The sequence below is a fragment of the Fusarium proliferatum genome, assembly GCF_900067095.1.
Source record: "Fusarium proliferatum ET1 genome assembly, contig: FPRO_scaffold002, whole genome shotgun sequence".
NCBI classification, from domain to species: Eukaryota; Fungi; Ascomycota; class Sordariomycetes; order Hypocreales; family Nectriaceae; genus Fusarium; species Fusarium proliferatum.
The window spans coordinates 3,953,045-3,977,289 of record NW_022194791.1 but is presented as its reverse complement, the minus strand read 5'-3'; the positions used below and the strand labels follow the sequence as shown (position 1 = coordinate 3,977,289).

Below are 24,245 nucleotides of genomic sequence, written 5' to 3'. Positions count from 1 at the left end.
AAACATGCGAGGCGGCATGAACATCAACTCACCACTCCCACTTGCGGTCAGCATATAACGCTACTGTGATTTCCATTCCTAGATACTATCTAGGCAGCCTGCTTACGCTCAACCGAGCCATGCAGACCCTTGAGGTTTCGCCTTGGAAAGAAACAGATCCCGGGCATAATGTGACTCAGTAGGTAGCACATTGCCAGCAATGTTTCGAGATAACACGTCCGGATGGTGTACCCAAGCGAACGTGCCTTGTTAATTCAGTATCCGGAGGATTATCGACATTTGTTCCCTTGACATTTCCGTTTCAACCCTGCTATTCTGCAACCTTGCAGTCGAAACCGCGAGACAAGAACCATCCTCACCGATAAGTGAGACTTTGAGATACGTCAGATTAGAAGGCACGGGGCTCGAATATCCCTTGGCCCGGTTTCTCGATTTGGTTGGATGCATACCGAGAAGTGAGATCCGTTGGAGGAAGATCCTTTGAAGGCTGAAAATAGTAAACGATCCTTGTAAATACGTATACTTCCAGTGCGAAGTCGTATCCAAATCCTCGTGTAACATGGAATAAGGTGGCTTTTATTTCCGTGCTCGGGTCTCAGTGTCGTCTCTTGAGAAGACGAGTTACGAGTTGATCAGGTCTTGGCCTGTATGAGACCCAGGTTGAACATAAGGTGTTTTAAGCTTGATATGTGAGGGACCATGTTTCAGCATATCAGAGAAATGAAACATTTTATTCCCGTCCAATTTCATTAAGCACTGACTGGTCTGTATTAGTGATCTGTCACCAAGGAACCATATAGGAGAGGGTGGTGAATACTACTATACCTGTGCCCGATCTGCCAATCACAACAGGAAGCATGTAAGTCTCAGGGTCATGAACGGAACAGGCCGGTCTTACTGAGCCCAGGATTCCCAGGAGAACCATGTTGGCAACAGCAGAATAAGACGGGAAGCGAACTTTGAGGGCGCTCATATGAGTTCTGAGAAGCCACCAATTTTCCGTGTACTACTCGGGGAGCAAGAAAACACAAGACCTTCATATAGGGTGCCAAAATAAACCCAGTAAAAGATATCCTAAATTTAGCGTAGATATTCTAAATTTATGTAAAGTTACCTAAGTCTTTTTGTCATTTAGGATCAAGGTCTCGAGTTTTCTTTCCTCCCCTAGGTACTGTATGTGTACAGTTGCAGATGGAGATATGTACGGATAGATACATGCATACATCCATCCCGTGAAGCCCGGGCTGCTCACTCACTTGTCAAGGATGTAAGTAGGCTGCGAGACTGTGCCGTGTCTGAGCCCTAGGATGAATGGGCTTCACGACCAGGATGTCACGTATCCTGACGACTCTTTTCTCTTTGCATGCGAGACTGCATGATTGAAGCGAGAAGTGACGAATCACTCAGCCATGCAAGCAGGTGAACTGAGGAAGAGGAGGAGCAGAACTCGTTTTCGTCTTGGGACTGCAACAATGCAATACTGTCACCGCCGCCCGCAGCATGAGGAGCGTGAGCATCGCAACACTGAGGATATGTTTGCCCCCCCCCCTGGCTCCTTAAGCGAACACGCTCATGCACGCCCGTAAACTATGAGAGGAGAGCCCCTGCTGTGCAACGTCGGCTCTCAGTCATGGTTTTGTTGATTTATGCGGGGAGCCGGTGAGATCCAAGCGCTGTTGGTGAAAGATTTTGGGCTGCTGGTCTGGCGGCAAAGAATAGGTGGTACGGAGTACAGTGAGTACATACATACAGTGGCCTGCTAGGGCAGGGTAAGGTAAGGCAAGGCATCTGAGTCAAAGCCAAGGCAGTAGAAAATAGCATGGGGTGCTCAGGAATGGATCGACAGCAAGGGACCTGGAACAAGCAAAGCAAGACAGACAGGGCCAGAGGCGAGCAGGGGATCGGACTTGGGGAGTAGCAGTAGGGTAAGGGTAATAAAGCAGGCCTCGTTTGTGGTGAGAGTGGAAGTGTAATGTAATGTAATGTAATGTAATATGGATGCTGTGAGTGAGTTGTTCTGGTGAGCGAGGTCTAGGCTGGTCTAAGTCGGTGAGGTTACTTACGTTCACCGAGTTCAACATCATCCGACAAAACAACCTGGTTTTTTACACCGTACGAACGGCAAGATGTTATTAACATATTTTCATTAGTGTTTGGTATTTGCTTTTGTACTATGCGGCGTAACTGGTCAGTCAGGTTAGCGAACAAGGCTGCAGACGGGAGATTATGCGTGGGCTGGACTTGTCCTAGGCCGTCCCTAAGAAATGTTCAAAAAAGGAGGATGACCCAGTGATCTGGATCAACCCTTGTCCATTTTCCTGTGTAGTATGTGACTAGACTACCAGATCAGCAGTGAGATGAGATTCAATGTTGGAATGGCCAATCTGTGAACATCACAGAGCGCTAGGCACTGTATGTAAATCTCTAGCCCACAGATAGTTAATAAAACAAGCAAAACTCAAAGTTGAGTGTATGTAACCCTCATATCGTATCGCAACAAAGTCAATGCGGCCTCATCTCAGAGCGAACGGACGTCATCAACGCAACGGTGCCAAGCGATCACCATGACGGATAACGAGGAAGCGGGGCCGAGTGTAGGGGCTCCCTTTATTTTTCAGGCTCTAATGGCAAAACTACAGTGAGCGAGTTGGGTTTCACTGTTGGGTTATTTCTTGTTATAGGTAGAGGGGAGGATGTAGACGAAACTCTACTGGGTAATAATCTTGTTGATTGTTGCTTAAGCTTTTGTCTAGTCATGACTAAACCGGCCAGAAATTTGCTTTACCCGCGTGGGTGCCTACCTACCTTAGAAGAGGGAGGTTCCACAATCTCGACTCAGCCTGTAACTTGTCTGTGAGTTATTGGTGATAATTCCACATAGAACAAGGAGTGATAGTGGAGAGGACAGCAGCAACGACAACGACAGCAACCAGAGACAAGAGTAATTATGACCAGTCTCTGTATCATCACATGATAGTCTGATACTTTCCCCTCATCATCATCAATTTGTCATGTCGTGTCGTGTTATGTTGTGGTGTCGCGGCTAGAGTTGCTCGAGTTTAATTCACTACCACTACAAGAGTTAACGTAGGATCTGTAACTTCTGCTTGCGGTCGAAAGGGATGGACGGTCCAGATCCAATTCGTCCGGATCATCAAAGGATGCTTCCCCGTTCATGGAGATGGATATGCAAATCACGGGACCCAGAGCCGCCGTCACCCTCTCTCGCTGTACAATTCAGTCCAGGTATAGTAGTTAGATCCTTACACAGCGGAGGATACCCAGTAACAAAAAGCAATTGTCAGTCAAAGGCAGTCAAAGAGCCCAAAAGAAAAGAGACAGAGACAGAAAATTTGAAATTACTGGCTCTTCCTCCAGCCTCACTAAAATCACCCCCTCCCATCCCGCGGTGACCTTGTCTACCTGAGGTATCCCCCTCCAATCCAATCCATCCACCCTCACTTCCTCTTTTTTTTTTTTGTTGCCCACCCGCACGTTCGAGTTCGCAAACCCACGCTAAATTCATACCCTGGCCCCCTTTTCGAAACCTTCGAGAATTTCTATCAAGAACCGGGGCGAACAGCGGTCAGACCCCCTTGTTTTGCCTAGGTTTTCCCAGTCTCTCCTCTCCCTTGCCTTGCGACAGGTTCAGCTTCTGTCCACGACCATAACCCGACCGGGACAAGGGCACTTGAGATCCCCGGAACCCAAGTCAAGAATCCAGAGGGTGCGTGCGCTCGCTCTTTCGAAGCTGACGGTACAGTACGGTCGACGCCGAAAGGCTTGCGGGGTCATGGCAATCAACACGAGATGACGGATGGATCCTCTCATTTCTTCCATGATTGAGGGAACAATCGACAATCCAATCCCCCCCCAACACACACACATACACACACACACACACACACACATACACACAAAGCCCGCCGTTGTACATACGTATGTACACAGGATGGGACAAACTTGGTGTTGGTCCGAAAGCGGCGTCAATAAACAGCTGCAACCAACGCCCGAGACGTCGGAGCGTTTTCAACCGTCGTGCAGATGCTTCCAATACATACGGCTGCATACATACATACAATACACACACATACATATGCAGATGCCGCATGTCGGTGGTTTAAAAGTGCACCATCGCGATAATGGATGGATGTGACTATACTCCGTACTTCATTGCGAATTCCAAGACATCGCATCGTATCTGGCCCTCCCTGCCTTCAGCGATTCGTTTGGATCGGGCCACCCGGTCTGCTGGGTTTGACATCGCCCACACTGCTTTTCTGAAACACACCCTACTCGATTTTCTTGCTCCTCATCCTTCTCTCTTTTTCGCCTGCTTCACTTTTTTCTTCCCCTTGGATAGGCGGGGGTGTCTTAGTCCATCTGTCATTGCGTAGTCTAACGACAAGGGAGGCTTCTTTACCGAGACTACCTCATTTGTACAATCGACGAGATGCATCAGATCAACCCAGGCCACCGGGTCGCTTGTCCGCCGCCCCCTTTTTCCCCTGAGGCCAGCTCGTCCGGCTCTTTTCTCGTGGCCACTCGGCTTCTCCCCTTGAGCGGGGCGCCATGCGACAGGCTCCAAGAAAAGTAGTCCTCTGGTAACACGAGACCTCCCGCGGCGTGCCTAGCTGTACCGGCAAACTGCCCTGCATCCACTTCAGCGAGGCCGGAAGCCAGGAAGACCTTCCGGGACTTCACAGGGATTCAAAATGGAAAAGACACCCAATGCTATTGGATGCTCAGAAGCGCCGGGCTCGACTATGACGACAATGGATGTGCAACTCACCCACGCCTGACGCGACACCTTATTCTTCTGCGGGCGACGACATTTGAGCGAAGCCGAGGTTGTTCAATTTGGGTGGTGGTCGAGAGCTGTGAGACTATCGGAGAGAGGGAGAAGGGGGAAAAAAAAATTAGCATTGTCTCAGGCTTCACCGACGGAATGACTCCAACACTTTGACTTGCATCTATGTATGCAAGGCGGATCTGACACCTACTCGGTAGGCGGATGAAAGCGTCCACGTCGTCGGTAACCATTGGAGTCTATTTTCAATCACCTACTGCACATCATGCATACATATCAAAAGGAGCCGCGGGCGCGTGTGAAACAGGCGAGTGATACAGTGCTATACCGCTTCCGTGACAGGGAGCCGCGAGCTTCGAGTGGGGGGCCCAGGCCTAGATTTTAGCCACTTCCTTTGTGACACAAGACGAAGTCGGACCTTGACTGCGAGCTGGCACAAAGGTGACAAGTCAAAGATGCCCTTGCCTTGCCTCACGTAGGCTTCGCTTTGCATCTCCCCGGGTCGGCAGTGTACAGCCCCGTGCCTTCTCCCAAGACTCAATGCCGACATTCGGTGTACATATATACATACGGGGGGACAGGCACGATTGCAGCAAAAGGGCGACTCCCGAGAGGATCGCATCCAGCATTCGAAGCTGCTTGCAGACTAATTAAAGACGATCTAAATTGTATCTGTGGAGTCGGCTACACTTCCGGCAGTCTTTGCTACTCGGGGCTTACGGCCCAGCGGGTTGGGTGCGAGTGGGCCAATTTGACTGACGAGCTCAAAGTCGAGTCAGATCCATTTGCTACAGATATTGGCGTGGGCCTCTGGGAGACTGGACCCTACAGCTTCAAGGTCCAGAGCCCTGACTTGAAACCGCTGCATTAATTGCTGCATTTTCAAGCCCAACACCGCCAGTTTCGTCTTCCGTGCTGGGCTCACAATGTGTGGCTTACGCGCCGCAGCAGCTACTCCACGTGCCAGCAGTACCTAGGCGAAGGGTCTGGTGCGGCATGGCGGTGACAATGTCTCGGGTTCCTGATCAAAATCTCACACCTCGATTGTTTATTCCCTTGCTCGCTCACCCGTGGGTGGCTCCCTTCTATTAACCCTACTTTATGGGGCTCCGGGGATGTCAAGGAGGGCTTCCACTTCAGAGAAATATGTCGTGTGCTTCTATTGGCGCCTGGCTTGTATGACGTTAATGCACCTGGGGAAAAATTTTGATGGTGATGCGGCAGACCGACATATATGACTCTAAATTCAAAATTTTTAGTACAGGACCATCAACGTCAGCCACGTGTCTGACAGATGGACGACACACCTATGTCAGTCAGGCTTGAAAATTTTTGGTTGTAACATGCTTGAGATTTTCAATTTGTCCTTGCCTGCCGGGAAGCTTTCACGAGAGCCGCTGTCAGGGAACCTTGTAATTTCCAAGGTGAGCGGCCCTGCTCGACTGGGGATGATGTCCGTATCGGTCATGAAGCAGGTTCGACATTCTACGTACAGATTCCTGCGACCTTGGCATCACCTACACCTTGGCTTTTCGGCCTAGTCATGCCCTTTCTCGGCCGACTGATATGCAAGAAGGAACTTCTACTCCGTGTTCCGAGGAGGAATCTCCCGTGTAAGTTTGACCTCGTGACAAGCACAATATACGTCTGGAGTTGCAGCTCGTTTTCGCAATATCTAAAGATATCACAATCGAGCTCTGGGTCAGTATCCCGGTCACTCTGGCTTGCACACCGATCAGAACATGATACTTAATTTGTCCTTGTCCTACGCGTCATTCTCGAGCTCGTATGCAGTGGGCAGTGAAACATGGTTGAGGTATGACAAGGCTGCGGTGTATCGACGTTGCTGGCAATGCAGGCAGATCCCGAATGACTCCCTCATGCATGGAAGTCGTCTGCTGACTATGTACTCCGTCAATCTGGAAAACACCACAGGAGCTAAAAAGTACGGCACAAGATGTTTGCTCCAGACTTTCCGGAACAAATCGCCGGCGGTGGGTGTGAGAGAATGGCAAAGAAACACCAAGCGAATAACACATCATCAGAACCAGTATGCTATTCAAGGAAAATACCATGTAAGATGGACGGATGCCTACGCCTGCCTACGACTGACGGGGTGAGCTGGCTGAGAACGTGGGGGACGACAATAACAACCTACCTATGAAAGAGACAACAAAAACATCGCAACTCCTATCACAGCAGGCACTGGACTGATATCTGATTCTGTTCTACCCAAATCGACGTCATTAGGCGCCGCATCGAAATCGCACGCCGCAACGCCAAGGCTGGAACAACGGCCCATGGCATGCCATGCCATGTGCTTTGACAATTGGTGGTGCTGACTGACTGATGGAAGTCGGCTCCGCTGGAATCTCATTACTTTCTGCCCGTCACCAAGAGGATGAGAGGTGTGGTCCCCTTCCGGGAGGTCTTCCCTAGTAACATTATCGCTCCACAGCCAGGCTGAGGCGACCCCGGGGATGATTTCCGTGTGACGAGCCCCGGGGGGCCGTTGCTCATTACTCACTGTACTGCGTTCACCGCCTCCTAAACCTGTCGCTGCTGTCCTGTCCTCTACAGCGGCTGTGCGGCTTAGTGCTGCTTGATGCAGCCAATGCCATAACATGGAAGTCAGTTGACCGTATTTCAGGTTGCTAATGTATGTTTTGCACGCATAAGCCAGTTTCGAAACAACAGAATGATGTGTCCATGGAAGACAGGACTTTTGACGAAAGGGAACCCTCGGACATGCGCTTAGCCACAGTGGAAATACCGGGGTGCAGTTACAGACGGCACCATTCGCTTTTAGCATTGTCATTTGGTTTGGCTTGGTTTGTTTTCCAGCTCCATTCAGGTTCGCACCCAACAATTAAGCTCGAACCCAACCGTCAGTCCATGGCGTTTTGCTCGAGACACATCCCCGTGGGCGTCCTCTAGTGGCTTACAGGGGACCAGAGACAGAGAAGGATACCCCTGCAGAAGTACTTGCTGGGTACATACGCTTAGTCTCCCAGGGCTCCTTTGCGTCTCCGTCTCCCTGGGACCCAGCCCCTGCAGCCCAAGACTCAAGGCCCAAGACCAAGTCCGCCCTGTCAAACTGGGATGGCTGCCCGTGGTGTTCTAACTTCTGGTGCCTCTGGGAGCCCTGAAGCTAGCCCCACTGCCCAAGAATTTGGCCGTTCGCCGCATCTCACAGCACAGAGCTGCGCAGCGAAGCGCGGACACGACAGGAGATTTGCCCTTTGCCCATTTGGCGCGCTCATGTCACCGCTGGTTCCAAGCTTCGGGTCTAGTAATTAATTCTATTCTGCTCCAGAAGATGATCATTGTGACAAGTCCATACCCCAGTCCCAGTCAGTCTGGGGGGTGTTGCTCACTTTCACTTTCACTTTCACTACCAACACTCCATCCTCATACATACTTCACCTACTCATTCTCCATACTCCATACACTTCTTATAAGTGTATCCACCCCATCTTGGTCCTTCTCTTTTCCTTCCTTGAACCTTCTATAACCCTTTAATTAGTCTCCCTTCTCCCTCCGCCACCTTGATTCTTGTTCTGTGTTCTTTCTCTATCTCTCACTCAGCTTGAGTCTTTGTCAACATCTACAATCTGTTGCTACTTGGGTTGGACATCTACACCAAACCACTTACACACTTACATACTCGACGATATTCAACAACCTACCGAAGCCACTTGTCTCATGCTCTTAGACTTTACGAAACGGATCGATCAGACTTGCGAATAGTTCAGAGACACCATTTTCACCAAAAGTTGAACATAAATTCACCAGGGGACACCCATTGAACAAAAAGACGAAACCTCCCGGGAGGATCACAACTAGAAAACATGGCGAGGAGTCGTCAAATGACTGCGGCCAACCGCGAAGCTGCTGGCCGCAATGAGAGGCCGCTTCCCCCATTCCCCGCAAAGCAGATGTTTGTTCTAGGTACGGAGCTCAGCTTACATGACTTTTGCGACACTGGGTCTAACAATTGGCAGCCTGCTGCAGAATATGCGAACCGATCGCCTTCATGTCCATCTTCCCCTACATTTACTACATGATTCAAGATTTCAACATTACCGATGATTCCAACAAGATTTCAGTTTACGCCGGCATGGTCACCTCCGCTTTCACATTGGCCGAATTCTCGACAGGAGTTCTTTGGGGACGACTTAGCGACAAGATTGGCCGAAAGCCAGTGCTTCTCTTTGGTCTGCTTGGAACTGCTCTCAGCGTCTTGGTCTTTGGTTTCGCCCCTAGTCTGCCAGTCGCACTCTTTGCGCGCGCTCTCGGAGGTCTTCTCAATGGGTATGCTTTTCTGGAAAGATACTTGGATCACTCAATTAACATATTTTAGCAACATTGGCGTCCTTCAGACAACTGTCGCCGAGCTTGTCACTGTCAAGGAACATCAACGTAGGTTGAATCTCAAAAGATCAGATGAGAATTGGGCTAACAGATCATCCAGCCCGAGCTTATACTATCATGCCCATGGTGTGGTGCATTGGGTAAGCCATACATACTCATGCAGTCATTGACAGCAGTTGCTGACTGGATTACCTATTTAGATCGATCGTTGGGCCTATGATTGGAGGAGCTCTCGCACGACCATGCATCAGCTACCCCGAGATCTTCGCTCGTGGAACCATCTGGGACCGATATCCCTACCTTCTCCCCAATCTCTTCAGCGCCGCCACCGTTTTCTTCGGAGTCATCATTGGACTTCTCTTCCTGGATGAGACCCATGCTGAGAAGAAGTCCCAGCGAGACCGTGGACGTGAGATTGGAGATTACCTCGCCAGCTGGTTCGGTGGAGTTGCCAGCTGCAACGGACGAGGCCGCTCTCCCGAGAAGCAGGCTCTTCTTGATGGAAAGCAAAATGTCCAGTATCTCTCGACCAGTGTTCGCCCTGGCTCTGCCCACTCTGACGAGGCCCTGCCTGCTTACCGAAGCCAAGAGAATTCGCCCCGACTTGCTCCTCAGCCTGATACACAATCCCTGAACGAAGCCCCCTTGGAACCCATTGTGGTGCGAAAGTCAAAGACTTTCACCAAGCCTGTCATCATGAACATCATCTCTTATGGCATTCTCGCCTTGTAAGTTTCGCCTCACCGAAAGCCCCATGCAGCCTCTAACACATGTCATAGCCACACTATGACTTTTGACCAGCTTTTTCCAGTTTTCCTGAGCACCAAGCGGCCTGAACACCCCGTTCACGACCTCCCCTTCAAGTTTACCGATGGATTCGGCCTCGAGACTAAGATGATCGGTGTCATCATGTCGGTTCAGGGACTTTACTCACTCTTCTCCAACTATCTTATCGTTCCTCCAGTTACCCGACGACTTGGATCTCTCCGCCTCTTCCGAATTCTTGCATTCTCGTACTTTGCGCTCTACCTGGTCACACCCTACCTTGTGCTGCTACCCGACTCTATGAGAATGCCCGCTATCTACCTGCTTGTCATCTGGAAGTGCACCTTCTCCACCATGGCCTACCCCAGTAACGCCATTCTGCTGGCCAACTCGGCACCATCTAAGCAGGTCCTTGGAACGATCAACGGAATTGCGGCCTCAACTGCCAGCTTGTGCCGTGCTCTTGGCCCGACCCTCTCTGGTCTCCTCTACTCTTGGGGTCTTCAGACTGGATACTCTGGACTGGCTTGGTGGTTCAGCGGACTTATCACCATTGTTGGGGCATATCTCAGCTCACAAATTACCGAGGGCGGACCTCAGGACGATGTTTTGCCTGAGGAGGATCCTCTCTTGGATGAGGGTCTTTTCACCGACTACGACGAGGAGGAGAGCGTTTAAGGAATCAATCAGCATGAAGAAGAAACAACATACGGCTTGGATTTTCACCGGAGTTTGAATGTTTCGAGCAAGCGAAGAATCGAAACAATCTGGCGTCATTTCTTTTAGGGACGAATTGTATAAAGGGCATGCGAGGCCCATGTGGAAAAATACCCCCTTTTTTTCTTCCAACACAGCGATCAGGCATGGAACAGGCGTTTTACAATAAGAGGGAAAAAAGAAGACGGATGAACTTGGGAACTCATTTCACGAAACATAGACTATGGATTCATTCGAGGGACGAAGGATTCAACGACAAAGTAGAAGGATGATTGATATTTTGGGAAGGGAAACTTTTTGTAATGGATTTTGCTACACGGCCGATGGCACCAGCCCATGCCGTATCGTCAACGACAGGACCCCGGAGGTTTAGAGGGCGTTTCTCGGTATGGGGGTTCTTGGTGGCCTCGCAGATGTCGGTAGCGTTTGTTTTCAGACTTTTAAGAGTTTGTGATTTTCAGTTCAGGCTACCTCACGGGGCGGAACCGGCGGTGTAACAAAGGATAGTGTCAGTGGCAGTAATTTCAAGACTGTCGTCTCATTGAACAAAGATATATGCATGTAACTACTTTCCGCGCGGTGCCTAAGTGACATGGAGAATACATAGACAGAGACGGTGATGCTTGATATGCTTACGCATACACATACGCATGCGCATGCTCCAGCTGGAATGGCAGCGGTCAAAGTGCAGAACGGAACGTGTGTGACACGGCATGGCCGAAGACAATAATGCATTCTATTTTGATACATATGATACAGTTTCACATAGTAATCTAGGTATCTGAGTATGCATGTAGTCGCATGTAGTCGCTTTAGACCTTGTGATTGACCTCGTGATAAATCCCGTGCAACCGCAGCGTAGCATCAGGCAGCCAGGATGTGAATTTCCCATAATCGATATAGACAGATTCACATGTAGGTCGGTAGCCAGAAAGGCTTTGAGAAAAGAGGACAGGAAAATGAGGTAACAATACCCTTGTCCTTGGAAACCCCATGATCTGATGATACACGGGGAATTGCTCGTAGCGGCAAATCTACACGCGCAAAAGTGAATTGGATGGTTGCAGTCGGGAATCGCAGTTGCTTGAAAGTTATCGTGGAAATCGTATGAGTGTAATCAATTTAATATCTTCTGCTTCAGTTAATTCGTGCGCTCTAATGGATGTTTGGAGCTTGAAGTGAGGTTGGGTGGTGTGGAGAGAGGCTAAGAATGATGGAGAGGATGGACCCTTGCTGCGTATTGAGGAGGTTTGAACACCTTTCGTAAGAGGGACATCGCAGGAGGGAGATATGATTGATTTGGCTGTGACAAGTCGTGGTAGAAGATATTATTGTTGGTTTTTAGCATGGATCTTCTGTGTGTGACACTCTCAAGTTTGCGTGAGGATATATCGATGGATAGTTGAGGCGGCAATAAAGAGATATGGATCAGGTAAACAAGAAATTGGAATTTATTTTGTGAGCTTATTCATGCTCATGCAGCTTATGTACGAATACGGCGACCGGCATCTCAAATCGGGAATCGGGAAAGATGTTGGCTGGTGTTAGTGATGATACAGCCAACCGCCAGGCTACATCCCATCCGGTCCAAGAGACAAGCCCGTCGACAAGGTTCAGGTCAATGGAGCCGGACCAGCGATATATTCACTGAACATGATACGGTGAGTAGTGTAATTCGGCCTGAGAAGTATTACTCAAAGTAACCTCTTTGCCGTCTCTTCTCACTACTCGAATCAAAGACTGAAAAGCGGGATGTATACAACTGCACTGTGCCGCTGTCAATGCCCCGATGCGGTATCTGGCAGCGAAAGCTGAGAGCAGGATGAAGGGGACCGGTTATAAAGCCGGACAACTTCGGATACAAAACACAAATCACGATCACTGGAGTTTCCTCTGCGAGTAAAAAGAAAGGAAAAGAAGACAAGAGAGCTGATAAGATGATTCGCTGTCATGATACGCCTCAAACTTGTAAGTCTGGTTTGCAGGAGAGGATCGACAGGATGATAAACAAGGCGTTTTGAAGGTGCTGCACGCCAAGAACATTGATTCCCAGATTTGCAGTTGACTTTGATGGCTTTCTTTGTTTTTTTCTTATACTCCGTAAGAAATGATGAGTTGAGAGAAGAATAAATTGGCCAATATAAGGAGTCAATTTGTAAAGAAATCATCTTTCCCCCACCTGCTCGCTACAGGATTCAAACTGGGATGAATCTGGAAGGACCCTTGTCTGGTTATTGACAGCACTTGCACTTTGACCAACGAAGAGGGTCTTTCCTTCTTTGCTTTTTTTCTGGTGGCTTGTTTGCAGTTTTGAGAATCGAGATAATGCATTGTTATCGAGTCTTTAGTATCTTATATCTTGTACGCTTTAACAAAGCTATTGGCTGAACCATCTTGAATATCTCGGTGCCTACTCCTACATTGATCCTTGTGCCGTATAATTCGGTTGAAAACTTTTAATTGCTTACAATTGGAAACTTCAAGACCCTTGCTTGTCTCCATTCTCCATGAAACAAACGTGACAATTATCATCATCACAGACTCATCCAGAAGCGGCCATCAACCACCGTCACCTCCACCACGAGATGTTGCCTCTCTATACTGAGGAATTGTATGCACAGTTGATAGGTCCCCTCTTTCAGGGACCAGTTGCCATGATTTTCGCTTAGTCCAGGCCCCAAATTAGTCTCGACTTTCTACGGCGTTGACAGCCAGAATCGTTGTTCTTGGGGGCCTAGTCATGAGCCAAGCTTGGTTGGTGCCCGCAGACAACAAATAGTCAGCAAAGAAGTTGTTGCTTGTTTGACTGATAATCGGAGAGGCCAATTCTGGAAGATTTATTAGGCAGTTTGGCAACCACTTGATCTCATTATATTGCCCTGGGCTTCTTCTCATATCTTTGAACCCCCAATTCATCAGATATCAGCTCTAATACACTTGACAAACTCCTTGCGCTTTGACAAACGTTAGCGGCTACAGCGGCTCGTCGATCCCTTCCCGCCTTATCCATATCCTTCAATTGTCCAGCTCCTGCCTTTTTGTCTCAATCTATCCCACCCATTCGGAGTAGCTGCCTTCCTGTTACTGTCCTCAGAACTGCGCTTACCTTAGACTACCTTCTCCGCCCGTTCGTTTCATTAATTGTTAAGGTAGTCCCGACCGGAACTCTCAATCAACCGTTCCGCCTTTCACCTGCCACCTTCCGCCCCCGTCTCCGTCCCCCGACTAAGCTCAAGCAAGCTCAAACCCACTCTCTCCGTCTCCATCATCAATTCACAGACGACAACCTACCTTAGGCCGACCTCTTGGATATCGCTTTCTCCGGCTGATCTGCGTCACTCCGCCCGAGCCACTTCTCTTCATCTCCGAACCCGTCGCAAACTTATCGGCGCCGTCTTCGGTTGCCCGCCGGGCCGTTACAATGCCTGCGCGTGGCCCTCCGTCCCCGAGCTCGCAACCCGCAAAGCGACAGCGACAAGACTCGAATGACGATGGATCGCCGCGCAACGGCCAGTCGAGCCCCCAGGATCGTGAGCGCGAACGTCTCCAAGCCGACGGCGCTTCAGCATCTTCCACTACTGCCTCTCCCTCAGTAGCGGCCAAGGCAGGCCAAAGCAGTAACTTTCGCAACGTCAGCGCCTGTAACCGTTGTCGCCTACGTAAAAACCGTTGTGATCAGAAGCTACCGAGCTGCGCAAGTTGCGCCAAGGCAGGAGTCGCTTGTGTTGGCTACGATCCCATTACAAAGAAGGAAATCCCACGCAGGTACGATAAGACAACGCAGGCGCGCGATTGTCCAGATGTGTAATCTTTTGGTCATCATAGACCTCGATGACGCGCCATAAAATCTTCCAAGTCGATTAATGAGCAAATGTTGACCTTGCGCGCAGTTATGTTTACTATCTCGAAACCCGAGTCGAGCAGCTCGAGAATCTGCTTAGCGCCAATAACATCACCTTTCCCCCAGCCGAAAACCTCGAATTGTGTTCTCGAATAGGCACCGACACCGCCAGTATCAACTCCGCCACCGAAACAGGTTATTCCGGACCATCAGAAGCCGGCGACCGAAGGCCTCAGAGCCAGGCGGTGGAATCGCTTAAGAAAAAGTCGGGCCAATCAGGGTTCCTCAACATCGTGAGCCCCTCGAAACCTCGGTCTTTAGCATCCGCATCTGGTGTCTCGTTCGCCCGGGTCGTATATGCTGCAGTTCAGTATTCATCCTCTGGACAACCTAATCCGAATGATCCCAGAAATCCTCGGCAACCGAGCGGCAATGGAGCTTCGCTACGCGATTCGTTTTTCGGCCTTCATACTAGGCCGTCTATCAAGCCTGCAAGCTTCCCCAGTAAAGAAGTCGGCTTGCGGCTCGTGAGGTTATATTTTGAACACTCGAACCCTCAGATTCCAATTCTGCACAGAGGAGAGTTTATGCAGACGTTTGAACGCATATATGCCACTCAGGATCCGGCCCGAGGCTCGCGAGAACTCTATTTGTTGAATATGGTTTTCGCCATCGGCTGTGGTGTCATTGTTGGCGAACCAGTGAAATCTGACTCATCTGGCGACGCTGGTGCAGACAACAAAAGTCGATGTGAACCAGAGGAGTATCACGCGAGCGCAATCGTGCACCTAGAATCGTGTTTAAGCAACAGTGGAGGAGGATTAGAAGTTCTGCAAGCCGTCCTCCTTCTGGCTAATTTTGCTCTGCTTCGACCCGTTCCCCCTGGCCTCTGGTATGTGCTGATTGATCGTATGTGGTGTGTGAACTCACCTGACTGACACGGACCAGGTACATCATTGGTGTTGCTGTTCGACTGGCGGTCGATCTCGGCCTTCACTATGAGGATGACAGGGAAATTGATTCCATTCCTAACGAAAGGGATCAGACTGATGGTGCTGGTTCTCGAGAGAATGGGGCACAAACCCGGGGGAAGAAGCTGTGGGTACGAGATATGAGGCGCCGTTTATGGTGGTGCACGTACTCTCTCGATCGTCTGGTTAGCACATGCGTTGGAAGACCATTCGGCGTCAGCGATCAGGTCATCACAACCGAGTTTCCGTCCTTGTTGGACGACGACTATATTACACCGACCGGACTTGCAGATCCAGCATCAGATCAGCTCCAACCCAGCTACAAGCATGTTGCCCATCATTACTTCCGACTGAGGCTGCTGCAATCGGAAATTCTTCAGGTGTTGCAGTACAACCAGGCTCAGATCGCCAAAGCGGGTGTGCAGGGCAAGTTCCCTGATATGCACATTCATCTCCCGTCGCCCTTCCTGGTGCAGTTCGATTCGTTCCGTTCATGGCGCATAGATATCGACCGAAGGCTGTACCAGTGGAAGACGTCAGCACCATCGAGACAAGAGACGGGTGTCATGTTTTCGACCGAGTTTCTTGAGCTCAATTACTGGCAGGCGATCATAATGCTCTATCGTCAGAGCCTCAGTGTTCCTGCTATGTTCGAAGGGGAGTATAATTCATCAAATGAGGTTAACAGCCCAACGGCGTTCCAAGCAGAGCTTCGTGAAGATGAGGATCGAATCTACCTGAAAGTTGCAGAGGCAGGCCAAAAGATCCTCCGCATATATAGACAACTCCATCTCAGTGGGTTGGTGAGTTACACCTATCTTTCCACCCATCACCTGTTCATGGCAGGAATCTCGTACCTTTATGCCATCTGGCACTCGCCCATCGTACGAAGTCGCCTGGTAAGCTTTGACGAAACCCAGAGTCCTCGGAGAAATGAGCTAATAGTGGATCTAGAGCATGGATGAAGTGGACTTTACAATCCTCGCTGCCAAATCGGTTCTCACAGATATGATCGACAAGTGCCCTCCCGCCGAGACGTGCCGAGATGCGTTCGATCGAACAGCCAAGGCGACCATTAAGATGGCCTCTTCAACAGGCGGTTTCGGTGCCCCGACGGCCCGAAGACAACGCTCTGCGTGGAACACACCGCCGGACTCGTCAAAAGGAACGGGGCAGGGACGTCACCGTCCACAGGGCTCGGACCAGGCTTCTTATCAGATTGATTTGTCGCTGTCTGACTCGCTTTCCTCCCCTACATTGTCTGTTGCGGGCGACGGGAATGCACAGCCATCGCCCCCAATGGCACGATCAACAGAGGGTTATTTGCTCAAATCGCGAAGTCGAGGTGGACCAAGCCCTACAGACTCTGGCCATAAGCAAGAGGGATCGCCTATAGAATCGGGAATGGTTCCTTCACCAATTCCTCGAAGAGTGACGTCCCAACCAAACGGCGGAGGATCATATGGTGGACAGCAGCAATTTAACGGACAGGACTATCCAGATGCTCAAACAATGGAGTTCCTCCAAAACCTGGGCGCGTCATCGAACGGAGACTTTACTGCCATGGACCAGTCGCAGCTTGACATGGGTCTAAGCATGAACTGGGAGGGCCTTCACCACGACTTTGGTGAGGCACCACAGATGAACCCCTTTGACGCATTCTTCTTTGGCGGTCCCCAAGGAGGTGGAGGCCAAGACGGCGGCATGAACATGTAGGAAGATGTTTGTTGGATATGTTTCTGTCTTTATTGCCGGCGCGTTGGCTTGCTTTCTTGCTTACCTGCAGATGCAGGTCTGCTCAGTGAAATGGGTGGCTCTTTATGGCATTTCGTTATGTTTCAGTACATCAGAAGGCGAGGGTGCCTTTCTGATTTGAGGTTACAAAAGTAGACGCGATGCTTGAAGATGTGGAGAAAATTCAGGAATAAGTCGATGGTTTACTGTCTCTTTACTATCATGGTGAGTTATGACGGTATTTTGGAGCAACTGGGTAGATATGAGATATCATGAAGCAGATATACCGCTCATAGAAAAGGTGAAATGGGAGGTCATGAGTTCATGGTACCAATCTTTTGTCTAGATATTTACAGGTGGTTTTTGTAGAGACTATCCGGGTATCTATCGAGATGAAAGCCTCGCTCGATTCGAAAGATTTTGACGCTCAATCTGACCTCTTCTCTTCTCTTCTGCTCCTTTTGTGCATACTCGTATTACTCATTCTTTCCAATGTACAATGTAGTGAATCCTTTCTCGTCCATTCAATACTCCAATCGATCTATGCATCCAACGTCCAAAATATGTCGTAAAGTCGTAATTAAAACAAACCGAAGAAATAAAATACGCAAATTGTCGTCGCTACACTCTTCCTCTACCGGTCTCGGCTATACCGTCTGCTCTCCCTCCGAGGTGAGTAATCTCTCGGAGAATAGTCTCTTCGATATCCTTCTCCCATCAATGGCTCTCGACGATATCGGTCTTGGCTCTGTCGTCGTGATCGTCGCGGGGGAGAAACGCTGTGCTCCTCCTCAACAACAATCTCGTTGTCCGATGAAATAGTCGATTCTTGAACGAAGCGCGGCGCAGGAGGATCGACGATGATTCGCTCTCCTCGACTATCACCCACAAGCGGCGATGTTCGTCTTCGACTCCTGTCCCTCGAATTCACCGTCGTGCGCGATCTCGTTCTCTTGGATCTAGAGGTAGCCCTGCTCCGCGATCTGTTCCTTGTTCTTCGGTCTCTTCTGCTTCGGAAACTCAGATATGTCGACGTATCGCCCGTGACGGTACTCATGGGTCCGCCTGACACGACAGTCGATGCACCGTCGACTGTTCTCACGACTGGGCCCCGGTGTAGGAGCATGTATATGATGTACAGCAGGAGAAGAAAACCGGCGACGGAGCCAAGGACGATACCGGCGACGACACCGGGAGCGAGGGAGTTATCAGTGCTCTTGTAGGATGTTGGCACGGCGGTGAAGGAGCTGCTCGAGTCGTCATTCTGGCGGACGGAGAGGGAATTGTGCCCTGAGGGTATTGTTGACGATGGAGGAAGGGCTGGCATCTTGGTTGTCGGAAGGTGTGGTTATGGTATCAGGTTTATTATATGGTTAGAAATAGCATGGCAGGAGATTCTAAGAGCAAAGCGGTATAGCTCTTGATATTGATAGGGTTGGAGTTGTGAAGAATTAATGAGGTTGTTGTTGTAGTTGGGACAACACGACGCAGCTCGGCATTTCCATCCATTAAAGATGCTGCACGTCCCCCCAGCCACGTCCTTTTTTCTAATTGAGCGTCATGGGCCTGCACGCGTTTAATTGAAATTTTCTAGGCGCGAGAAATCAGCATCATATATGATCTAGAATGAGTAGTTGATTCAGAATATAAAATATTTCTAATATTTATAGTTCATCATTCCAATACCTCCACAGCCTATATCTTGATATTAGGTAGGCACACAACAGTCTCATTGAAAAGTGGAGACCACTCTAGGCCTCATATAAGCCCAGGAACAAAGACTACCTAGCTACTCTCGATATCAGCCAATCTGTGTCTACCTAACCAGTAGCTTTCTATCTTATAAACATTTCTTCACTTTCTAGTTGTCCTTGGATGACGTTTAGCAATAAAAGTTTCTGTTGCTCCTGTGAAGCCGCTGTCATCTACTGCGTCGTCACTAGCCAGTTCCGAGGCAACATCTTTGAAAACAGCATTATCTATCAATACTATTGGCCATATGCAGCCTTGAATAGTAGGTAGTTTCCTTTGGTACGCCTATACATGGATATCATCCCAAGACGTGGTCGCATAACCGGAAATGCTCCTTCCAGCCCGACCGTTCTATATTTTACAAGTGTTGACTAGAAGAGAATTTTTGTCTCGATACAAAAGAGAATAAAGGCAACAGTGTTCCAAAACGCCTAGTATCGTTTCAGAGAATCGAGGAATCCACATCAATCGCTCCGTCGAAGTTCGTAACAGTAAAAACAACAAGGAAAGGGTATATAGCATGAATCAAGGTATTTAGGCCTTGACTTGTAATTTGGGTGGAAGAGGAGGTAGCGCACAGGTTGGTGGTGGGACTGGTGGAGGCACTTCGCCCAGATGAGGCATGCTCCTTCGTATGAAAAGGCTCTTCCCGTTCATATCAGGCCTCAAAAGAGGGTTGCTCGCTGATGCGGGAATAGGGGGTAGAGGCACTGTGGGTGGAGGCGCAGGGAGAGGCAGCGACTCTGGCGACATTGGGGGTGGGAGGTCGCCTGAGGCACTATACTGAGATGCCCGGTCAGACATCACTGATTGAATGCTCGCCCGTCTTTGTGACCGGCCCTTGGCTGACATGCTGTCACTTCGTGCATCGCTATAAGTATCAAGGGAAGCACGGCGACGGGCTGCCTCCTCGGCTCCCCCAAGAAAAGATCGCGAACGTGTTCTTTGTTCCAGGCTGGGACGAGTTGAGCTAGGAACACTACGTCCCATGCCATTGGGATTTTCGGATTTGCGCCATTGCCTCATGTCTGATTGTCTTCGCGAGCTGCCTGGCCGGCTGATCTCGACGGTTGGTTCTTCTATTGGTATCAGGCTCGAACGTCGCGGTGTCATTTCATATGAAGTAGGAATATTTGGCAGAGACGGTAGATCATCTTCTACTGGAATGGTTGACTGAGTTTCGTCTCCGTGCCGCGTCACTGGTCGTTCGTGGATGTCCTCCATTGGCGACGGTTGGTCAGCGACCATGGATAAAGGCCGCGCGATTGGTAACGTCGTTGGTGGTGCTCGGCGACCCAAAGATCGCACCTCCAGTGGACCAGACGAAGGAGCCATGCCGAATTCCTGGGCCATAGTCTTCGCATACGAATATCTCCGGTTCGACGAATTGGGTACACTGAAATTAGGTGTCGGAGCCTTCAAATCAGCGGCACCAGATCCATAGCTAGATTGCGGTCGTAGGTTGATGGGTCCGCCCTGCAGTTCGACAAAGGGGGTGAGAACTTGCATAGACTGTCTTCGGTCCAGGATAGCTGCAGCATTGGGCCTAGGTTTCGGCTCTGGTGAAAGTTTTGCCTCCTCCAGCGACGACTTATGCTCGACAGGTGCAGGGAAGGTATCGACGGTTGGTGAAGACGCTGGTGAGGATCCTGCAGACGTCACTACTGTCCGTTGACCGGATGATATGAATGAAAGGCGGTTCGAATTTTCTCGTAAATTCTCCAGTTGTCGGCCGTCATGCGATACGAAGCTATTTGTCGTCGAAATATCATCAAGGGGCTGATCGGCTGTAGGTTCAGGCTCAGCAACATTTGTGACTGAGCGGTTGGACTGTGTCTGACTTTGCCATTGGAGATTCTGGGGTGGCAGAAAGCTGTCGGGACTTTGAGGGCTCTGCGAGCTTGAGCTTGCTATGCGTGATAACCGATTAGGGTCTCGTACTACCAAAGTCCTTTGGCTAGGTTTCTCTCGTAGTGGTGCAACTTCGTCCTCGGCCTTTGGTTTGCCTGTCTCGGTAAGTGTTTTCTTCCCTCCGAGTGCTTCGATTTCACGGCGTAATGTTGATATCCAGCCTTCCATATCCTCAGCAGTTTCAAATACCATGAGGAAATTGGAGACATGGCGTCGTTCAGTGGCCCGGAAATTCCATCGCGAGAATAAAGAACGAGAATCTGATGATGTTGTCCCATCAGATTCTGCAGCTGCAGAGACCTGGACTACCCAATGGCGTCCAGGGATCACGTCACTTGCAAATGCTGCAGAATCTTTGCTGAGATGCAATATTCTTTCAGGCAAACGGTCGAAGGGTCCTTCTGCTGCATATTGCAGCAAATAGCCTGATGTCACGAGAACATAAATCTTGTTGGTCCATTCAAATTTTGGGAAATGACCGGAGGTATTGCGACGATGCTTCTTCTTGACCTTAGCCTTCTCGGTAGGAGCGCCTTCGGCATCTGGCGTTTCGGCATTTTCGTCACGCAGTGCGCTAGCTCGTCGCTCGTGCATGCGTAGAATAGCTTCAGGTGCCAGTGATGTAGCTGGCAATGTCATGTGTTTGACAGCTTGTGGAAATGCTTTAAATAGAGGTGGAGGATGCCATGTTGAAAGTGGCCCACGCCCAGGTTTGCCAGACCCCTGGGCTCTGACGAGGCCAACAGGTCGCGGTTGAGCTGGTGGACTTTGTTGGGTTTCGAACATGGTAGCCAAAGGGCGCGGGCTGCGAGGGGACGAGGGCATATCGTCAAACACTGCATCGGGCTGGGCTGGAAAATAAGGATTCGTTTCAGGGAGTGATGTACGGCTTCCAAAGGATGATGGCGTTTCAGGACTGGCCAAGTGCGTCTTTGATCGACTGAATAAACTTCGCAGTCCTAACCTCGATTCTCTTTTGCTAGCCCTTTCAGCTTTCAATGGCACGCGATTTTCTTCAGCTGCCATTGTGTCAATATCCGGAGGACGGCTTCTTCGTGCTGGTGCATGATGACTCTGGAGCGCTTCTAGAGTACCACTATGGGTCATGAACGAATCTCTGAAGGACATATTGGCGAAATGTTCAAGACGCGGCAAGTTTAATGACTTGACAATGCGTTATGGTCAGCAAGCTAAACGGTAGGCGTCGGCGTAGAAAGGGTCTGCTGGTGATATGCAGAACAGAGCGGCATAGGTAGGGTACCGTGCTGCTCAAATGCAGGCGGTAACTCGGACACCTTTGTATGACAGAGCTTGGGGATGATCCTGGGACAAGGTCTCGTTTAAGAATTGCGCGGCATGTATTCGTGGTTTAAAATGTGTAACCCAGACCGAGGCTGACCGGAGGTGGGATGTGAGGAAATGCGGGTTCCCGTCTTGGATGCCGCAGATTGCAGCTCAGTCAAAAAGTTCCGTCTGATATGGCGCAGATATCAACTCATGCAGTAAGAGGCCCGGTATAACGTTAACAGCTTGTTGCCCAGAACGGAAAGTAGAAGTAGTTGCGGGACGTTGGTGGTAGCGAAAGTATAGTGTAGGTATTGGGCAACAAAGAGTGACGATTGGGAGAGCGGTTCGGACAATGAGTGAGTGTGAAACCGAAGCCTACAGACGGACAGTATATGAAATAGCGAGCGACGAGGTAAAGAAAAACAGCTGAGCCAAAAAAGAGGCGCGTATACAAACAAAAATCAGACGAGAACAACAAAGACGTATTTTGGGTTGTCGAGAAGGAGAAGAAGAAGAAGCGACAGCGGTTGTGGAAGGGGACCTGAGGGGGTGGGAGTGGGAGTGGAAGGAACTTGTAAGCCAGCACAACCACAAGCAAAACGCAAGTGCTATGAAGTACCTGTGCCTACCTCTTGAACCTAATGGTGTGGTACTGTGTGGTCTGCACGACCTGGGGAAGGTCCTGAACCTGGACTGGACTGGGGACTGCCTTATGGGGATCCAATGGCAAGCTAAGCCCACCTCAGGCACGAGGACAAGAGCCATGCAAGGGAGGGGAGCCCCGAGGCCAGAATTAAACAAGTTCCAGGATGGTAAGAAAACGGAGAACACGATAAACTTTTCCTAATTGGGCGTCCTTGAAGGGAAACATTGAATTCTAGTGAGTTACTCGACATCATATCTCAAGCCTCATTCTATGCTACCACTGTAATGGCTGGCTCGCCCAAGATGCCTCGTAAAGCAAGCGCCCAAGTACACATCGTATCGAACTGTTGAGAAAGGCACATACTCTTATTACAGGAACACCAAAGGCACGAACGACGCAATTTGATGGGTCCAGAGATGCAGGTACATACAACAGTAGCAAGCCCACAACCCGCCTATACAGACAGCATGTCAGCGAACGACATGACCTTAGAACAGAACATGGGCATTGATAGTGGGACCCTTCTTGGGGAGCAACATGAACGGGGACGACAAAGGCCACTCAGCGAGGCGAACAGAAGAGCACAAGAGGAGCCAGGGGCAGGGGAGCCCCTGTCATCCTGCAAAACGGCCGTCAGGGATTATCCCGCTACTAAGTTGGTGTTTAACTTTGGCAGCCCAGGAATCACATTCACTCAAGGCAGTCCAGATTCATGATCCTCGGCATTGTTCTCTTTCTCCTTTACCGAATATCCAAACAGAGACACAGCAAGAAAACACCCAAGAGTCTGGTATACGAATATAAAATAAACTTACAGTTTGTGAGACTCGTGTGCTCGGACCCAGTTTAACGGCTTACCCGTTGAACTATGGGCCTGTTTTGGCAAGAGCACAACGGGGAATGACGGTTCTCATACGTGTGTTACTCGCGAAAAGATTCACACACACGCAACGTCTGCAAAACAAGTGGGTGTGATGCTACTAAGCGTCAACTCTATTGGCCCAAGAACATCGACGCGGCTTTAATCACGACACGATGCGACTCTGCTAAGCCTACAAACTCGATCAATTATCTCAAGTTGCAATGATGTTCAGTGCACGGTATGTGTGGTTAATGTGGATAGAGAAACTTTGTTTTGTCCTAAATAAAGAACAGTTTTACAAAACACACAGGCCTGTGTTGCTCCTCGGCATATTGATCTCACCTTCCCAGTACCAATATTTGTGAGTTGAGTTTTGTAAGCTCATGAGATGGACCATACAAGCCCTCCGTCTGACCGATTATCATCAACATACAGTCATCATGCCGCTTACAAAAAAAAACCCAAAAAAAAAGACTCAATTCCTTTGCTACCAACTTGTCTGCGTGCTTAAACCCTGTGAACTTGGGGTTTCCAACGACTCCATCCGGGATCAGGGGCTGAGAAGCCGGTCCTAG

The 24,245-nt window shown here is 49.7% G+C and overlaps 5 protein-coding genes across 5 annotated transcripts; 2 read left to right on the top strand and 3 right to left on the bottom strand.

Annotated features, from left to right (window-relative positions):
• Positions 1–749: 749 nt before the first annotated feature.
• On the bottom strand, positions 750–973 carry FPRO_02497 (uncharacterized protein; the record flags this gene model as incomplete). Its single annotated transcript, XM_031227396.1, has 2 exons — positions 750–760; positions 826–973. 2 exons carry the CDS (start codon positions 971–973, stop codon positions 750–752), a joined length of 159 nt encoding a protein of 52 aa, XP_031077836.1.
• A 7,688-nt stretch (positions 974–8,661) lies between these two features.
• On the top strand, positions 8,662–10,627 carry FPRO_02498 (uncharacterized protein; the record flags this gene model as incomplete). The annotated part of the gene is made up of 6 exons (XM_031227394.1): positions 8,662–8,761; positions 8,815–9,124; positions 9,174–9,232; positions 9,285–9,324; positions 9,385–9,912; positions 9,964–10,627. 6 exons carry the CDS (start codon positions 8,662–8,664, stop codon positions 10,625–10,627), a joined length of 1,701 nt encoding a protein of 566 aa, XP_031077835.1.
• Positions 10,628–14,087: 3,460 nt separating this feature from the next.
• FPRO_02499 (uncharacterized protein) lies at positions 14,088–17,194 on the top strand (the record flags this gene model as incomplete). The annotated part of the gene is made up of 4 exons (XM_031227393.1): positions 14,088–14,431; positions 14,557–15,399; positions 15,456–16,377; positions 16,433–17,194. The coding sequence occupies 4 exons, from the start codon at positions 14,088–14,090 to the stop codon at positions 17,192–17,194; spliced, it is 2,871 nt and encodes a 956-aa protein (XP_031077834.1).
• Positions 17,195–17,846: 652 nt separating this feature from the next.
• On the bottom strand, positions 17,847–18,539 carry FPRO_02500 (uncharacterized protein; the record flags this gene model as incomplete). The annotated part of the gene is made up of 1 exon (XM_031227392.1): positions 17,847–18,539. One exon carries the CDS (start codon positions 18,537–18,539, stop codon positions 17,847–17,849), a length of 693 nt encoding a protein of 230 aa, XP_031077833.1.
• Positions 18,540–19,498: 959 nt separating this feature from the next.
• On the bottom strand, positions 19,499–22,003 carry FPRO_02501 (uncharacterized protein; the record flags this gene model as incomplete). The annotated part of the gene is made up of 1 exon (XM_031227391.1): positions 19,499–22,003. One exon carries the CDS (start codon positions 22,001–22,003, stop codon positions 19,499–19,501), a length of 2,505 nt encoding a protein of 834 aa, XP_031077832.1.
• Between the last annotated feature and the right edge of the window lie 2,242 nt (positions 22,004–24,245).